Source organism: Acanthisitta chloris, unplaced genomic scaffold (assembly GCF_000695815.1).
Source record: "Acanthisitta chloris isolate BGI_N310 unplaced genomic scaffold, ASM69581v1 scaffold7285, whole genome shotgun sequence".
NCBI lineage: Eukaryota > Metazoa > Chordata > Aves > Passeriformes > Acanthisittidae > Acanthisitta > Acanthisitta chloris.
In genome coordinates this window covers 23817-40282 of record NW_008673077.1, presented here as the reverse complement: position 1 = coordinate 40282, position 16466 = coordinate 23817, and the positions used below count along the sequence as shown (strand labels likewise).

General features: G+C 40.6%; 1 protein-coding gene across 1 annotated transcript; it reads left to right on the top strand.

Moving 5' to 3' along the window:
* Positions 1–15: 15 nt before the first annotated feature.
* On the top strand, positions 16–2987 carry BATF3 (basic leucine zipper transcription factor, ATF-like 3). Its single transcript, XM_009074772.1, has 2 exons — positions 16–285; positions 2802–2987. Exons 1-2 carry the CDS (start codon positions 16–18, stop codon positions 2985–2987), a joined length of 456 nt encoding a protein of 151 aa, XP_009073020.1.
* Positions 2988–16466: the final 13479 nt, after the last annotated feature.

Below are 16466 nucleotides of genomic sequence, written 5' to 3'. Positions count from 1 at the left end.
CACCTGTGCCAGGGGATGCGCTGCCCCTCGCAGCGGCGGTGTGGTCAGTGGGAGGCTGAGGGTCGGTGCTGCGAAATTTACAGTATATGCTCGTTCTCAGAAACAGTTGCATCTCGAATTAGGGGCGTCTCCAAGCGCACCTTCAAAACTAGCAAAGTGTTTCTGGCTGATGTCTTCCAGAGTCATGAAGAAGATGACAGGAAAGTAAGGAGGAGAGAAAAAAATCGAGTTGCCGCACAAAGGAGCCGGAAGAAGCAAACTCAGAAAGCAGATAAACTTCACGAGGTGAATGAGTGCTCGGTGTTTTGCAGGCTTGGGTATTGAGTGCGGGACTTTACAGTAAATGGGACTCGTTAAGCAGGCGTGGACCTGTCTTCACACTAATCCATCTCAGAGAGCTGTGGGTGTGAGGCAGAGACAGGCATGCTGTGGGATGCCTGGCCGGGAACTTCCAGACACTGATGCTCCCGTTGGACAGTGCAACTCTGCCATTGGTGACACTGCCAGGGAGAGAGAGATGTGATCCTGCCCCGAACTCACCCTCCCTCCTTTGCTGTTCCGTGTCTACCCAATGAATAGGGTCACAGGGCTCCTCTGCACTGAAACAAACCTATTTTCTTCTGGATTAGTGTTAAACTTGTTGCATTTGCTATGGCAGTGGATGAATCCTTGCTTACAAGGGAGAAGGCGATGGAGGAGGAAGGGACCATGCAGTGGCAGTGCTGGCTTAAATCAGTTCTAAAACTATGGTGCCAGCACTGCCACTAAGCAGCATGGCCCCCAGAAAAACCCAGTTGAAAAGGCTTCTTAAAAACTTCAAAACCTGCAAACATGTGAGGTCGGCTTGGTTAGCTGTTATATTTGTATGTTCTGATAAATAACACTGGGTGTTTCCACACAAAAAAAAAAACAAACCAAAAAAACCCAAATACAAAACATGAAAGTAACTGATTCTTCCAGAAACTCTTACTATTACAATGTGGTGTAGTTTTCTTGTGTTCCCAGTGCAAACACTGGAGGAAAGGAATCCCCTTTGTCTGGTGTTGGATGTTACCTCACACAACAATGCTTTTGTTGTAGCTAGGTAAGTGTCAGCTTTTGGGGTAAGTGTCACTTCTGCTGCAGTGATTGTGGCTGAGTCAGTTGTTCAGCTCTGAAGGTTCATCACAGTTTTTTTCTTTCTCAGTGTGGAAGGATCTGCCAACAGTCAGCAGAGACCAAGAGATACAATGTGGGGAGTTTTGGGCTTGGTTTTTCCCAGATCTCCTCTGAGTCAGTGCCTGAGAAAGCCAGGTGCAGGGTACTTCTGAAAAGGGGTAACCCTGGCTTTTTCTGGGCCCTGTGCCATCCTGCAGCCTCTCTGATGTTCCTCCTGAACTTGAGGATCTACCTCATGCTAGGAATCTTTGTTATCAGGCACACAGGTTTTCCCAGGTGCAGGCAGATCTGGTTGAATAGGCATTCAACAGGCATTCATTGGGCATTAATTTTTAGCAAGAAGAATTTGATAGTCTCATCCCTGAAAATGGGACAGAGCAATGGGAGAGTAACAGTTACTCCAAAACCCAGCCTCATGGGGTTTGGGGCAACAAGGAATGAGCAGAGCCAGAATCAGGGTTGGACAACTTGGTTAGAGTTCAATTACAATAGTGTGTTAGGAGAACTGTGCCTGTTTACTCTGTGTGTGAGAGGTGGTGGAAGGGTGTAAGGGAGGGCCAGGGATCCAAAGTTCTGCAGCCAAGGGAAGCAGAGGCAGTGCCAGGCTGTCCAGTGGAGCAGCATTGCATGAGAGGCTCTCCCTGCTACCTGAGAAACAGGTCTTTTGAGGCATGTGTAGACTTTGAAGTTTGCTCTGAAGCTTTCCTAGGGAAGTGAGATTGAGTGGATGAATGTTGAGCCTTGGGCCAGCAATGAAACACCTGGAGGTTTTCTGTGGGCTGGCTCTGAACCTCTAGCTCTTTTCTCTTTGGGATGAGAATGTTTGGCAGCAGGGACACTTGAGACACGTAGTTATCAAAAGATGTGACACAAGAGTCTTGCATCCATCACAGGTGTAGGCTGCAGAGCAACTCAAAACTCTCCTGCAGTTAACAGCAGCTAGTCTATTGCCAGTAAAGCCTTAGCTCAAAAGCAGCCCAGGTCAGGGATAACCAAGGCAGTGGTCAGGCCTTTTGGTGACAAAGTGAGTCTGGCAGCAAGCTGGCATGACACTCCCCTCGTCCTGCTCCTGAGTTCTTGGGCATCTGAATAGTGGGCTACAAGCCCTGGCTGGCCTGGAGGAGAGCACTGGACACATTATGCTAGGTGTGCATCTCAGCTGGCACCTGGGTACATGGCTATTCCCTGCACTGGCTCAGGGCAGGAGCTGCTCTTTCCTCACCAGCAATGCCAGGCACTGGGTTTTCCCACCACCCATCTGTAGCTGGTGCTTTCATTTTCTGTGATCTGACAGTGAGGAGTCCAGCTCAGCCCTTCCTGGCAGAGGCAGCCCAGAGCTGGAAGAGGCCACCATGAGGATGCAGCCACCCATGCCTGCAGCTGTGGTCTGCTGGGGGACTCCTGAGCAGCAGCACCTCCTGATCTTCAGGGCCATAAAAGGAATCACAGTGTGGTCAGGGCACAGGTCACAAAGCATTTGCCCTGTTCCAGCACCCAGGCTGTGTCTGTTGTTACTTAACATTTTGCGTGTTTCAGTAAGAAACCACACAATTTTTCTACAGCTATGTGAATGTTCTTAAGGTGGAAGCATGGAAAGGAATGTTTTGGCTATGAGTAAGCTTTTTTTTTCCCCCTCCTTCCAGGAATATGAGTCTCTTGAGCAAGAAAATACCTCCCTGAAAAGAGAAATTGGAAAGCTAACAGATGAAATGAAACACTTGAGTGAAGTGTTGAAGGATCATGAAAAGATCTGTCCACTATTGCACTGCACCATGAACTTTGTGACCATACCAAGGCCCGATGCACTCGCCAGCTGCCTACCAAGATGAGTGATTTCCTCAGTCACCTTTAAATGTGATGTGTGAAAGTGCCACTAATAGGAGCTTTGAAGAATGGCTTAATCATGCTGTAGGTCTTCCATCAAAGAGGGCTGGACTTGACCATGCAGGTCTTCACCATGTTGAAGTGTTACAGTCTTCTGAATCTCAAGAAAACACCAGTCTGGAAAAAAAAGACAATTTGAACAGCAACTTCTTACTTGGAAGAATCTTCAAGCTATGGTTTTGCATTCAGAAATGTCAAAGTGTGGTGCAGCCCACTATTGAGCAATGGAATGTAGACAGGGAAAAGTGCCGACCTTGGACTGGGATGCCTTTCTCCCACACATCCACTGCCAGTAACCCTTTGTCACTTGTCATCCATGTCTACCATGTTCTGGCTGCTGTTTTTTATTTCTCTAAACAGGTTTGGTTAATAAAAGTGATGTCCCGTCTTTATTAGGCTCCTGACCTTCTTCAATAATCAATGTCTTTATAGTGTCTCTACTTTTTCTTTGCTGGCCAAATCCAAAGTCTAGTTTTTGCATATCACCTCTTCACTGGTTCCTCTTTTGAAGTGTGTGTAACAAAAGAATTTTCTTAGTGTATTTCTTTAATATCCCCAATCATCAGCCCTGTTGACATTAGTTCTTGGAGTGTTTTATATCCTAAAATATGGTTTAATTGGTTTCTAGTGATGATTGTCTGCTCTGCATGGAAAAAGAGCAGAGTCAGCTGGTTTTACACATTGTTTTAAACATCAGGTTTTAAAATTACTCTTTCAATGCACCCACTGTGAAAATGAACAAACATATTTGTCCTTCCTGCATTTTGCTTATTGCTTCTGGAAAATTATGTCCATGGATAGAACAAATTGAGTTTAGCTAAGCATTTTGTTCTGTGTCCATACTGAAGGTATTTGAAAACTGCTTGCGACAAAACCATTATGTTTTATTCAACTTTTTTCCAACTAGAAAAAGGAATTATGATGACAATATGAGTGAGAAATACACCGAAAATTGTCTTAACTTTCTCTGAAGATTCTTAGTAGTGTCAAGCTCTAGAAATGTGAATGCTGTAGCCTGGGATCCAGCAAAGATTGTTTTTCTCACAGGATTTCCCAGTTGAAGAGCACCCTTGGATAATAAAAAGCTCCACCCCTTTGCCAACTCTCTCACTTCAGCATTTGGATTTTTTTCAGTTCAACTCATGGGATTAATTTCACCTCTCACCCGGATTGCAGTATTTATTGGCAGAATATGGTCTCAAATATATGAATTTTTTTTTTTTTTTACTTTGTTAGCTTCTTTAGTAGAATGATGCATCGCTGATCACTGCCTAGACAGAACTGGGAAAACTGTGTAGTCAACTCTGCCTTCTAAAGGGCCCTCTTGTGCCATTGTCTTAGGCTAAACACTCAAGATAATAGGCATGAGGTGTGACTTGTTAAATTTTTCATTAGGGTTGTCTCCGAGAGGATTTTCAGCATTTGCATAAACAGTGTACAGCCTAAATGCAGTCTTCGAAGTTTCTTACAGACCTGTAAGAACTGAGTCATCCTGCAAAGATAATCTGCTGCAGCCCCTGCCAAGGAAAACACAAGTTTCAGTACAGTGCCAGACAATAATTTTGGATAATGTCCTTGATATGACTCTGTGTGTCACCCTTAAGAAAGGAAGCTATCTTAAGCATCTTCATCTATGCACCCACATTCTTGCAGGCTCTGGATGCCACTATGTAATTTGGACAGAGTAGAGATGTAATGGAGAAGGAGCAGCATAGTGGAAATGAACAACATTCACTCTGGGAAAATTCATTATAGCTTAGGATGGAGGTAGAGAGAGAATGTCTCACATCTCATAACCAGGTGTGTGCAACTCAGCTGAGACTGGAAGGTATCTAGTTGAGGTCAGGACTGATGCAAAAGCATGGTGTCTGGTGTCTGGGCCCTGCAGACCCTTGAAAATAGGAGGAAAGACCAACCATCTAGTCCAAGACAGTCCATCCCAGAAGAATCCGTCTAAAGATTTTTGTCCTACAGGTGCTTGTTTCTAGAAGTAGAGGTCTAGTTTCCTGTGTAAAATCCTTCTCCTTACACATACAATATTCTAAACATCTGTCTGGAAACTGACTCCAGCTTACCATTTGGTATCACATCCGTGTTCTATTGCATACTCCTCATCAGTAAGCACTATTCTTGTGCTGCAAAAAAAGTTTTAGTCCACAGTTTCTGCATTGGAGTTTATTGGTTTATGAATTGTATAATGTCTATGCAGAGTGTACAGGGAAAGACAGCTGAATTTGCATCAATGTTGTGTGATGGCAACAACCTAAGCCCAAGGATATGTTGCTATTCCTTGGAAGGGCTGGGAGCCCTGCAGAAGCCCTCACTGCCCCTAGTTTCTTCCCACAACCACAGGGTGTAGCTTCAGCCTGTGCATCACATCCATTAGTAACCACAGGCATTGTACCCTCTGGGATCTGGGCTGCTTCTTCCTCCATCTCTTGCATCACTTTTTTTCCCAGCAGTATTTCCAAAGGGTTTTATGCATCATTCTTCTGTTTAATAGCTTAACTAAGGTATATTATGCAACTAATGTTCAAAAACAGCTGGAAAAGAAGTAAGCAAAACAAGTGCCCCAAGCCAAATCAATCCAACATTCTGATATATTTCATGTCAGAACTGAATCATGGGTTAACAGGGCCAATGAACAGTTAAAGGCTTATGTAACCCTAAGCATATGATGCACATGCACACTGACTGCACTCTTTGCAGGAACTGTTCATAAGGATATTGATTTACAGTATGTTTCAAAACAGAAAGTATGTCCTGGAGCCTGGGATAATTCTTACATGAATAGGGAACCAGAAAGGAGAACAGAAAGGAAAAGACCCATTTGTTAAGGAAGCAACAGAAAGTTCTTTTTCAAATCCGAACCTCTCCTTTTGCAGCAGAGTATTGCACCATCAAAAAGATGTTTCATACCTTTATATGGCTAAAATACTACTTGATGTACTCTAGCTTCAGAAAGTTTCCAGTTGGTTTGATTTGATCCCCACAAAAATGTGGTTTGTATTACATTCACATGATTTTCAGATGCAAGTGTATTGGGAAGATATTTTCTATGTTCAGGTTGTGGTTCATGTGAAGCATACTGTGAATTACAGTCTTGTTTGTGGATGTGTAACATAGATGAGGGTTGCTAAGAAAGCTGGATTTTGCCTCTTAGGTTCACAATGAATGTTACAGTTTGTCTAGATTCCATTAGTGTGGATTTCCTGTTTGTAGAAGCAAAATGCTGAGTGCAAACAGATAAAAGTAACAATTCCAGGCGGAGACTGGGTCCAAGTCAGCTATTCATTCATTTCTTTGGGTTGTTGTTGGGTCAGATTTAAATTGATCAAATTTAAAAAAGATAATCTTAGCCTTCAAAGTTAACATAATCAACAGAAATACAAAGCCAAGCTTCCCAAAACTGCTCATGTGAGTATAACAGACATCAATTATTATGCCTCGAGAGAGCTTATTAGAAAGCCTTGCTCCTAGCTGCTGCTATTTTGCATTCTTGTCTGTGAACATTTACAAGTGTCTTCATATACTCATCCAGAGTCTTGCTAAAAGTACATATTTTCTAAAAACATATTTAAAACAGCCTGTCCTACAGACTTCCTGTTCTCTCCCTGGTGCTGGTTACTGTCTTTTAGTGCTCCTTCTGTAATGCCTGTTGATCTCATCTGCATTTGGTATTTGCAGTAGCCTTTGTATTCTCTCACTATTTTACTTCAAATGCCACCTTTTTTGTTTCCTTCTTTTTGTTTTCTTCTGTTCCTATGTGGCTTGGTGACATCACCACTTAATGGAATCAGTATTAGAGGAAAAAGGCTAATCTGTAGGAGCACATAGAAATTGCACTTCACTAGGACACCCCATATATGATTAAAGGCTTTTATGTGTGGTTAGTTTTGTCAGTTGAATATTAAGGAAGGTGTCTGTGTAGTCTTTTAAAATGTACTTAGAAGTGACATAACCTTTACTGTAGCCTATAAACCCCATACTGTTTCCTGTCCATAGATGAATGCTTTGCTGCATGGCATTTGGGGTTTCCATCTGTGAATCAGTCTAGAAATTCTGTCTCAGTGAAAGTGATAGATAAAACAACCATTGAAAAAGAAGAAAAATCCCTTTTCAGTTCTTCCCATCAGTGCAGAGATGTAATTCCTGTTACAGGAAGGAAGCATGTCTGATAAGCGGGAGAAGTGGTGGGTTTATTTACTGTTACAAAGACTAATGTTATACTCTGTGTAGACGGGTAGGAGTTTTCTGTTTGTAAACTCTGAGTTACTGTCAAGTGGCCAGTGGAGAAATATCTTGCATGTACATATGGCATGTGGTGTGGGCACACATCCTTAAGGGAGCAAAAAAATTTGGATTAATTCTTTGCAGCAACATGGGATTTGCACTGATTTCACTGGAAGTAGAAACAGTCATACAGCTGCCTCAGAGGACGTGCAGCATTGTACTTACTCACTTGGGTTAATATTTAACTCCAGAATAGCTACAAACTAACTGGAAGGGTGTAATTCTTAATAAAGAAACCATAGTAACAATCATCCCTGGGGTTGCATACTCTTTTTTTGGCATTCATTCAAGTTGTTTTCCTAGATAGCTCCTATGGAAAAAAATCTGCAAGGAGAGCGTAGGATTTTTTTTCCTCAGCGTAGCATTTTTAAATCATGACATCAAATTTAAGGGCTTGACTATTCTGAAAATAGTTAGCATAGTTTTTGCAAATAACCTGTTCTCTACTAGTTGTGTGTTTGGTCTGCTGTAAGGGAATCATTATAGCTCTTTTTAAAAGTGGATAAATTAAACCACAATGACTACTGTACTTCAATGTCACCTCTTATCTCACCCTGAAGCAGCTTCACCATGTAGTCAAATAGGAAATGACATTGGTAATAGGTGTGTTTGCTTTATATCTGCACTAGAAGAACTTTTATTGTATGTTAGGAAGTTCTATAGACTGCCAGTATAGACTGCCAGTATAGATTTCTAGCTTGCTGCACCCACCTGGGGACAGTCCACTTAAGTCTACCACAGACCATTCCCCTCAGAACTCAGTCTGAATAGATATCTCCACTTATGTGAAGAACTTCCTCCTTTAACTGTCTCATAATGAGCTTGTTGTCATGTTTTCATTATTCTAAATTACTAAAATGTCAAAAATCTCGAGTTTCTAAGCAAGGGATAAAAGTAATCTCTCTTGGGATAAGCAGACTGGTAAGTTTTGTCTTCCCATTGTAAAGTAAATCTTAAGAATACTAATTTGTTATCTATCTTAGGTAAATAATTAAGAATAAGGAATAAGCAACAAGACTCTGCTTAGGTATTCGATGCAATGCTCTGCAAGATACAATTGTTTCGGCTGGAGATGATGTGCAATAGTACAAGAATTGAAAAGTAGCCATAGAACTAGCTGAAGAAAAATGGCAAAAATGATTTTGAACAGGGAGCTATCAGGCTAATGAATTGTTTGTAGATGGAGGTTCTCAAGGGGTGATCACACATAGCTCTCGTTCAGTATCTTTGATAAAGACTTTAGATACAAAGAAACCATAACTACAGAAGCCTGAATTATCATGCAAAAGAAACTACATGACCTTGCAGAAGAGAATAGAAGTGCCATTAATCATAAAATCATGGAGTCACAGAACAGCCCATGTTGGAAAGGACCTTGAAAGATCCTCTGGTCCTACCTTTTGTGGGAAAGGGAACCTAGACAAGATGTACTATGCATCATCCTGCCATGATGCAAAGCATACAGTCACAAACTTGAAGAACTATTCACAAGAATTTCTGTCACAAGGTGGAGACTCATCAATTGGAAATGCCAATGGAATGAACAAGCTAAAGAGTGTTAGTCAGTAACTGATGCTGAAGCACCTATGCAGTGGAGCAAAAAAAGGAAGTTAAATGGATGCACAGTGATGGGTTTTTTTTCTCTATTTGTGTATTTGTGTTCTTAAAGAGAGAAATATCAATGAAATTATGCAAGGCCCTGGCAAAATCTCATCTGAAATACTGTATTTCTGCCCCAAAATGATAAAGAAAGATGAGCCAAAACCAGTACAAGTACATAGAATGGCTACAGGGAAGATTAAGGGGATGAATAATCTAATTTTTTGAGACCACTGAGAAGTGGTGGGGTCACTAACCATGTAATTACATCAGAGTAAAGATCATGTAAGGGAAAGGGCTATCATCATGAAGACATAGTATTAGTAAAAGAATAAATAGGTATAATTTGTACATATTTTTGAGCTATATATGTGAAGAAGTTTCCACCTGTCAGAAGAAAGGCATTCAGGAATATCTTTCCAACAGAAATGATGTATGCAAGCAATTTTGTAGGTAGGCATGTATGCATGCAGCCCACTTAGTTTTGGAATGAAGCTTGAGTATTTGATTTGAAACCACTAGAGTACACTGGTAATCCAAAATATTTCCTCCTGTCTTGTGTCCTTATCCTCCTTGGAGAAGGCTTGCAGCTGAAATTTAAAAGCAAGCAGATCTTAAACAAAACAATCCCCTGAGATTCCTGAATCTCACATCAATGTCCAGAACCTAATTTTGACAGGAGAGCTAGCACAGCCATAGGGTTTTGTCAGAGGCAGAGTCTCTATCAAAATGAATTCTTTGATAACATCCAGTTAAGGAGAGAGCAGAAAAGAAAGTGAATTTCTGTTTTCTGAATGCTTACCATTGAACCATGATACACTACCAGAAAAAAACCCAGAAAGCTGTTCACAGAGAAAGAGAAACAAAATCTAACAGGAATTTGGGGAATTTCCCAAGCTGTTTAGCTGTTTACTTTAAAAGCTGAGTTAGTCCAACTCTGCAAATATGCATTTTACAGAAGATTGCAGGACATTTTTGTTTCTCTTACATCCAGTTCATTGATTAAATATATAAACAGGATGTCTTTAAGAGCAGAAAGTTTTAAAACAGGATTTGATACTAAGCAAGAGATCTGTTAGTTCCCTTTTAGCTGTTTGAGTTTCATCTTTGCTTATCAGAGCTGTTTTAGGGTACAGTAATTTCCAAGTGCACTATTGGGTTCCGAGGTAAATAGTCTCTAGAGATGATTTTTTTTTTCTTTCTTTTTTACTGTAAATGGCAATAGTACATAAGCTAGAAATTTCCCTTGTAAATTCTGGTCATCCCATTTGTTTGCTAATTTCCAGTATGGACTCAGGACCTGTTCAGTCAGTGCACTGAGAGGTTAAACACTCTTGTTCTTGTCTTTCTAGAAGTAGGTGATCCATCAGCTCTGTTAAGTATTAGATAAATAACCTAAAGCAATCAAATTTGAAAGAGTCTTTTTGATCATACAGGTGAGGAAATTAATGGCAGCAACTGATGTATTGTTTATATAAGAACAGAAGTCCTGTTTCCCAGAAGAATAAAAAGTTGGGGGAGCCTGGCTGCATATGAGCCTTTGTCCTGCTCCTACTTCCACACTTCTGCCTGGAGTTCCAGATAACTCAGAGTGTTGTGAACAGTCAGTGAGGTCAGCCCACACAGAGCAGCTTGCAGCAGAGACAGGATCTTCCTGTGGATACAAGACAATTCAAGTAGAAGAGCATAAATAGGGATATGGGTGATTGAGGGCTGTAATATAAAGTTACATGACCCATCAGATTTTTTGTGAGAAATGCTGAATGACATTCACATGTGAATATTTTTCCTCGCATCTGCATTTTTACTGTTGTGTTAAGAATCTGTAATCAAAACATTTTCCCCAGAAATTATTAGATTATCAGCTTTTTATATCATTTTTCTTGATATTTTGAAAGACTCAAAATATTCAACTTAATTAACATGAAAAACAATTCCTGCAGTTTTCAGTAATTGGTTTTCCATCAGTATTTATTTTCCATACATTTCCAACTACAAATTCAGGAAACAACATATATTTTTAGAGAAGTACTTTGATTTCAAGTCATAGATTTTAAAATGAAAAATGAAATAATTTTACTTTTTAAATACCAGCTATATACATTCAAAAGACAAACCAGATGATGTGCTTTCAATTTCAATTTTATCTCAGTATCTGGCATCAGATGCATATGGAGAGACTCTTAGCTGTCATTTTCTTGGTTTGCTCTCAAAAACTTGAAGAATATACTATTGCAAATGTTAACACAAGGATATTAAACTCTTGCATGATTTTTTAATAAAAATCCCATTGCGCATCTGCTACTTGTTTTATACCTAAATGGTAGTGCTTTAAAAGCAGTAATTCAGTTACTGAATGCATGTTGAAAATAGCAGTAAGAAAGCAATAATCTATCCCGAGTCAATATGCAGAGGCTCTACTCTTTGCTTAGAAATATCCCAATTTCCCTAACAATAATGATTTTTGTTTGTTTGTTTTTACTTCATGCATTTTCAACTCCTCCTGAAGAACAAATGTTCTTCACTTAGGTACATTCCTGTTGGTCATTTATCAGGTTATATATGTCTCTTTCCAGCACCATCTGCTCATTTTACCTATTAATGTAAGTTCTTCAAGGCAGAGCATTTGTTGCACTGAGTAGCCAATTCCAAGAAATGCTTCCCTGGTCTTTTTGATGCACTGATACACCTGAACAAATCTCCTCTGCTATAACTCATGCTTTCTCATGCAATAACAGTGTCTGTGGGAACATCAGGCTGTGTTGTGTGGCCTGGAATGGTCAGTTCTGTGTTTTACAGACTGAGGCTTCCTTATAGTTTATGACACTATCCAAAGCCTTTTTATCAGCCATATGCTGTCTGTGAGAGCTGATCCCCTGTACACTGTGCTTTATTTTTTTTCTTAGCATCCCTTAAGAACACGTAGTGTCTGTTCACGCTGAACGTAAGTTGAGACATTTCAGCTGTAATAATTCAGAGTGATTTTGTTTTCACTTTACTGAATACAGGAGAATCATGTCTGTGTTACGTACATGTATAGTATGTATTTCCTCAGTTTAAATCTGCTCTTACCTGGAGCCCCATCACTACTGGGTTCAGCAAGATTGTGATCAGCCACATGGCACCCAAAAGGCAGACCATGGAATATGTACAGCAATAAGTACATGTTAAAAAATGTGTCCAGTCCTGCAGCACATTCAAGAAACTTGGCACATCCATATGGTGGTTGGTATTGGCAGAACCTACTGCTCCATTAAAGGAGCATAGCCTGAAAGGCTCCTTAATGTGAGAAACAAAAAATTGTAATTCTCTGCTTCAGGGTTCCTTTTTTGTTGTTTAGCAGCTAGATTCCTGCATTATATCTGTTCTCTCTAAAATGGTTTTCTAGCATGCTATGTTTGCCAGCACAATATTAAATGGTCCCCAGACACTGTTTAAACTCACTTGTCATGTTTTCTACACTATACCTCACTCTGTAATTACTGCCTCCCATTGCCAATAACTCACGTCCTCCAGAAGGCCCTGTTTAAGTCTGAGTGATAAAATATTGAGAGATTAATATTCAGCTGGTGACAGATCATTTAATGCAACTCTTGACAAAACTCTCCAGCGTCTAGGAAATTGGCAGAATATGGTTGATGACTGCTTTCTGATGTCATTCAATTAGCAATCAAGGGTTAGTTCTCTGAGGTTATTCTCTGGAGTTTAACAGAGCAGACTTCTTTTCAATCTTCAGTCCTCTCAGGGAACTGTATGAGGAGAGTTTAATTCATGTGCATTTAGCATGAAAGTGGCTCTTCTTAGATTGCAAACCAAGACTTGCATTACTGTTTCAGCACTGCAGTTAGCAAATCTAAATATTTTCATTTATTTGTGTGCTGATACTCCCAGTGAGAGCAAAAGAGTTTTGCATGCATGGGTCCCTATTCAGCCTCTGAAGCTGCACATCTAAAAATTTTTTGGGAAATTGTAAACAGCTACACTTGGATGATTTGCCTTATTGATTTCAAAAATCGTAGACCAAACAACTTAACTGATAGTATAAAACATTACACCTGCTTCTTTCCCTCGACCCCAATTTATGCCATCCTGGCAATACAGAGGAATTTTAAAATGGGTGTGGATGACAGCTAACTTACAAGACTATTTCAGCAGGGGTGTTGATGCAGGTGCATTCCAGCTGAGTAAGAGCACTGATAAATTGGTTCTGGTAAATTTAGCAGCCACAGTTTTTACTGCATGGATGTCACTCTGCTCTTCTGCCCATTGATTACCAGAACTGACAGAAGGGGACATAACCCTGCTTAGCCTACTTCAGTTCTCACTCAAATGCCTTGGTTCCTTTAAAAGGCCACTGATGCTTTAAGTAAGACATCAGAGTGTGCTTACTTGTGATTTGTTACTGATGGAGTCAAAGAGTGAGAAGCTTTGGTTTTAAGTTGGTGAGAAGTGCCAGAGTGAAACCTGCTCTTTCCCACCCCCAAATCAGTGGGATTTGTCATCAGGGAATGCCTTTCTGCCAGGGTTTCAAACAAGGTGCTCAGATCCTACTCAGAGTGAGGAAAGAGGAAGGAAGGGAAAGGGCAGAGACTTCAGACATCCAGAGGGGAAAAAAAATGAGCTTAGTTGCCTCTGAAAACTACCTAGGCTAGAATTTCATGCCATATTAGCCCTGTTTGAGTATATTTTTGGAATTTATGGATGTAATGTGTAAAAGCAATAACACCAATCCTTTGCATGAGAGAGCAGGTGCACATACAGTTTTCTGGATGGCACTGCTGTCTAAAGCAGTTTTTAACCTCTCACTCCCACCATTCTCCCATATTGCTGCCCTCCCTGTGTTGCCAGCATAACGTTTATAGGCTGCCTAATAAACCTTGTCAATGAACTGTAGATGGCTGAAATGTAATCTTGCATGAAAAAAAAGCCTTTTTTTGAGTGACAGTTGCATGATCCTGTTTGCAGAATGGCTTGACAAATGGCAGGAATGGCACAGCTGAAAGAGGGAAACTTGCCGTGACAGAGACAGAAGTAAAGGCAGGGGAATGCCTTGAATTAGGAGGTCGTGCTTGCTACTGAGCACTTTGTGTTATAAACCCCTTCACCCTCATTTGGCATCCAACATTTGTATACATAAACTGGACAAATCATCTGTCATTTGATAGCTGCATGCATATCTCAGCTGGCTCGTTAACATGCTTTAGTAGCTGAACTCTTGGACACTAATAGGTGGTTGTGATACTATCACTCATTTCCTGAACTGGTCACTTTCACACAGATGAAGATAAGTAGCTGGTTACTCAGAACTAGGTTCTTAATTGTCATCATTTCTCTGGAACTTTAATGTTTCAGATGTAATAACCCCCCAAAAAATTCCTTTCCTGCTCCACTTTCCTTTGGGAATATACAAGAGAGAGAAATCATTGGAAGAATTCATGACTGACTTGGAGGTTTTCCTGTGATTAGAATGAGGACTTTAATTTTTTTTTAAATCAACTGAATATCAATCATATTCTTTATTGTAGTATCTTCTTGGATATGTTGTGAACCTCTGAATGACACATCTGGCTTCGTTTTCAAAGAAATTCATGCCTTCAAGAGACGACATTAAGTCATAACCATTTTCACCACTATGTCGATACTTGCTAAAGCAGTACTGGCTTTGATACTCAGGAAGATATTACCCTTCATAATTGTTTATAGCATTTCAAACCCCTAAACTAGCCTTTGCAGTAGTGTGAACATAATATGCACAATGCATTTGAATCCCATGAATCAGGCAGGATAGGCAGTCCATCCATACGTCACCCTGTAGAAAGGTTTGCCAGCACCAATAAAATGGAATAAGCTCATTTGGAACCAAGTGCTTCTGGCAGCTTCCTCATACTGTTTTTATTACAGGAGGAGTTGCATAATGTACAGTGGAAAAATCATGTCTTACACAGCATCTGATGTACAGAACTGTGATTCCCAAGCAATGAGTCAGGACACCCAGGTGAGACGTAAGACTATGAAATGCAGGAATATATTCCACAGAACTCCCCTGGGAGCTGCAAAACATTAACAATTTTCTCAGGAAACAGTTAGCTCCCAACAGTCACTTAGAATACTAGGCATTTTTACAGAATCGTGTACTTTCCCCTACATATCCCATATTCCCTTTCTTTCTGATTTTTCCAGTGATAATCATGTAAAAAATAGAATCAATTGGCAAGTATAAATTCCTTTAAGACTTACCCTCTGCAGTATTTTCAAAAAGTTTGGAAAAATCACATGAAAAGCAATGCCCAGAGAATCCTTCCAGAGTTTACACCTAACTTGCTGCCTTGGGGGACAGAGTTTTTGGTGGTCGGCCCCTAAATGTGTGCTATTCTTGTTGGGTAGGCATGATCAGTGCAGTCCAGCATTTATGTATATATATAAACTAAAAGGACTCCAAGCATTGACTAAAAAGCAGTGAATTAAATGCTGGCTACAGATTGGACAAGTAGCTAGAGAAGTAAAATACTAAAAGCCTAAAGATAAAGCTGTTTAAAAGAGAAATCACACTTGCTATGAAATACATTCCACATCCAGCTGAGAGAATTATTTGGGCTAATGTTTTTCCATTTAACCATTGTGTTAGTGAGTTTACATGTCTGCTTTTAAAAGCAGTTACATGTTCCTTTGGTCATCAAGAAAACATGGCTTAAGTTGTGGGGGCCACTCCTGTCAAGATGATCTTGGAGATGTTGGTTACTACCTTCCTGCCAGAAGTTGCCTGTTCTATAGCAGAATCAGCAGACTAGATAATTGTCTAATAATGATCAAACTATTCCTTGAGCTGTCTCCCAAACTTTGTACAAGTGGCTACAGAGAACTTCCATGGTTTGTTATGCATACCCTCTTCTGAGTTGCTTCTTTTCTAAAATCACTGTGCATTTTTGCTCTCTGAGTACACCTATAAACCCAAGAGCAAGTGTGTGTGGGACAATGCAGCCTCTGTGTGGGAAACGGTGCAGATGAATTGACAGGATGGGATAGTTAGCCCAGCAGCAGGTTCTTGTTATTCAGGGCTACACTGGAACAGTGCTGATAGGGAAACTGCACAACCGTGCAGCGTTTTGGGTTATGTGGCTCTGGCAAGATTGATGTGCAGCAATCTTTGTGCTGTGAAAGTCAGTGTTTGCTACGATGGGCACCCCATTTTGGGGACTTGAGTTAGTGCTTGTGCACGTGCTCTGAGGACACGTTACAGGTGTTGGCTCAGGGTTTTTTGATGTGTCTCTAACTTCCTGCTTCCATTCGGTGGGTGCATGCAGCAATAGCTGCACAACGATGGTTTGAAAAGCTCAGTATTGCACAAACGGCTTTGGTGTCTTATCCATGTTGCAGGATATGCTCAGTGGTCACAGACTTTTTCTCTGCCCATCACCGCTGTCCTCTTCACGTTCCACTCTCAGCTCGTCAGGCTATACCTGAAAGCTGTGAGAAAAATCCCAGTGACCCTATTTCGTTAGTCACGAAACACAAATTGCCGGCAGGGACTCTCC